At 41.5% G+C, this 2701-nt stretch overlaps 1 protein-coding gene across 1 annotated transcript in view; it reads right to left on the minus strand.

Moving 5' to 3' along the window:
* Positions 1-2701, minus strand: part of FECH (ferrochelatase) — a 40587-nt gene that overhangs the window by 6529 nt on the left and 31357 nt on the right. The window contains exon 7 of the mRNA XM_008586094.1: positions 2340-2438. Coding sequence (XP_008584316.1) covers positions 2340-2438 — 99 coding nt within the window. The remainder of the gene's footprint in view (positions 1-2339; positions 2439-2701) is intronic.

Raw genomic sequence — 2701 nt, forward strand, 5'->3', positions numbered from 1 at the left:
AAAAAAAAAAAAAAAAAAAAAAAGTTTTTTTTTTGAGCAAAAAAAAAAAAAAAAAAAGCCATTAGAAGCTTAAATGTAGAAGGAATGAAGGAAATACAAAGTTATCATTAAGACAGCAATGCGATAATTGCTACAGACAAGATCCACTGGTGGATGCTAAAATTAGTGGCAATAGTCAGAGGAACCACAAAGTATTCACATAACATCAAAGTACCTCCTCCAAGATATTTGCAATTACGAAGAGAAAAATGTTAATTTTACAATGGTCAAATCCAGCAGACACCACCTTAAACAAGTGACCAGGGATCACATCGCCAGCAGTAAAACGTATTGACATCATGGACCCCCTGCTATGATGCACTGAGAAGGGATGTCACCCCTGGGGTGCTCTTGGTGATATGGCATAACCACATCTAATGATGGGAAAATATCAGACAAATCCAGATGGAGGAACATGCCACAAAATAACTGACATTCTGCAAAATAACTCTCCAAAAATATCAAGGTGATGAAAGACAAGGAAGGCATGAGAAACTGTCACAGATTGAAGGGTACTGAGGAGACATAATGACTAGAGGCAGCATGTGATCTTGGATTGGATCCGGGGACAGAAAAAGGATATTTGTGGAAAAACAGGTGAAATCCAAATAAAGCCTGGAGCTTAGTTAACAGTATTATACCAATACTGATTTCTTAGTTTTGATAACTGGACCATGGTTATGTGAGATGTTAACATCAGGAGCAGCTGAATAGAGGGTATATGGGTGCTCTGTACTGTTTTAGCTATTTTTCTACAAGTCCAAACATTATTTTAAAATAAAAAGTTCAAAACATCATTAGAAGTGAATGTAGGGGAAAAGAAGAGCTTGCTATAGATCAGTTTTCCTCCTCGACAATCCCACCATCTTCCCCACCCCTGTCTTATCCTCACGACTTCGTGGCATTTCTCAGTCTCACACAGGACTCTCAGGCAGCAAAATAACCTGGAAGCAACATGCTCAGTCCCTGAGAAAAAGAAAGGGACGTGAGCCCAGGGTGAGAGGAGGCGAGGGGGCACCTTGAAGCATTCATGCATAAAAATGCGTTTCCTCCTGGCCCGATTTAAGAGCTTCCCTTCTGGTATTTCAGACATGGTCTCATCACACATAGGATGAGGGCAGGGCAGAGGACAAACATGTGAAGAAGAGCTGTGTGACACCAGAAAAGAGAACAGGAACCTGTTAAAATAAAATAGGCAGGCTTCCAAAGAGAGAAATTTATCTCCAGGGCCACCTCCTGCTGAAACAGCAGCTGCCCGGTTGAGCGGTGGGAGTGGAAAAACTGCAAAGGTCTTGACCCTGATGGCCACCAGGTGGCGGCAAGGACCAGTTAGAAGAGTGGCCCCGGCCATCCAGGTTGACTCCATTAACCATGGAGTTAAAACTTTAATGCCTAAGAAAATGTAACTGTCCACCTCTCTGGCTCGGACAGCAATGTTTTTAGGACACAATGCTAGTTCAGAGCTGATGAAACTGCTTACTTATTCCAAGCACTTCCATATATCATACAGCATACTAGCCTGATCACTCTTGCTTCCAAAAATGCAACATCTATGGCACAGATTGCAGTATTTTAATGAACAACCCAGTGTAATATGATGAACTAAGAAGCAACCAGATCACAACTTGATTCACTCTGTATTCACTTGCCAAAATGTAGTTCACAGTCTTAGCTGACAACTGTAATTGCTTCCTGGAATTCAAACAGCCCCTACCATGTCTTGAGGACGAAAGAATGGGATCGAGAGCGCTTAGTCTGAATGGAGACTGTAAAATCAACACACTGAAACATCAGGCTGAATACCTTCAACAGGGCAGTCAAACGCAGTCTTCTTTTAACTGTCCTACTGATTGGAAATTCTCATACATGAAAATATCTTCATGTTACCATTTTAAAGAGGGTTATTAAGAAAAGATCTATTTACAGGCCGGCCCGTGGCTCACTCGGTAGAGTGCGGTGCTCATAACACCAAGGCCACGGGTTCGGATCCTAATAGGGATGGCCGGTTTGCTCACTAGCTGAGCGTGGTGCTGACAACACCAAGCCAAGGGTTGAGATCCCCTTACCGGTCATCTTTTAAAAAAAAAAAAAAAAGAAAAGAAAAGATCTATTTACAATATTATACGGTTTCAAGAAGTGAGTCTACTAAAGTTAGTACCGAGTTAAGTCTGGGATTTTAGAATTAATTCTTCCACTGGGCTTAGGACATAATGGAAACCGGGTTCGTTTTACACACTTAGAAAATGAAACAACCCAGTCCTCCACCACTAGGTCTCATCCACCAAAATGTTCTTACTTACAGACATTGGCAGTGAGTGAGCAGAAAACAGAATGACCACCTCGCTTCTCTTCTCAAGTGGAAAATGGTCCAGTTCTTTCAGAATGTGGTCTGCAAAGCACTGTGGGAATACCAAGAAAGGAAGAAAAGAAAAATATTTTTAAAATGAGAACTAGACCAAAAACCTCAGAGCAACCCTCAAAAATTGGAACTCTCCTTTTTAAAAAATTGCAAACAATACTGTCTCTTTGCTTTGGTTCATCATCAAAATGGATCATAACGGTTTCAGGGGCCTAGGGAATTTGATGGGAAACTTCTAAAGCTTGCTAATGGCTCACTGCAAATGAATGCTGTGGATCTGCTTTCCCTCGGGAAGAACAGGGC

Source organism: Galeopterus variegatus, unplaced genomic scaffold (genome assembly GCF_000696425.1).
Source record: "Galeopterus variegatus unplaced genomic scaffold, G_variegatus-3.0.2 Scaffold3826, whole genome shotgun sequence".
NCBI lineage: Eukaryota > Metazoa > Chordata > Mammalia > Dermoptera > Cynocephalidae > Galeopterus > Galeopterus variegatus.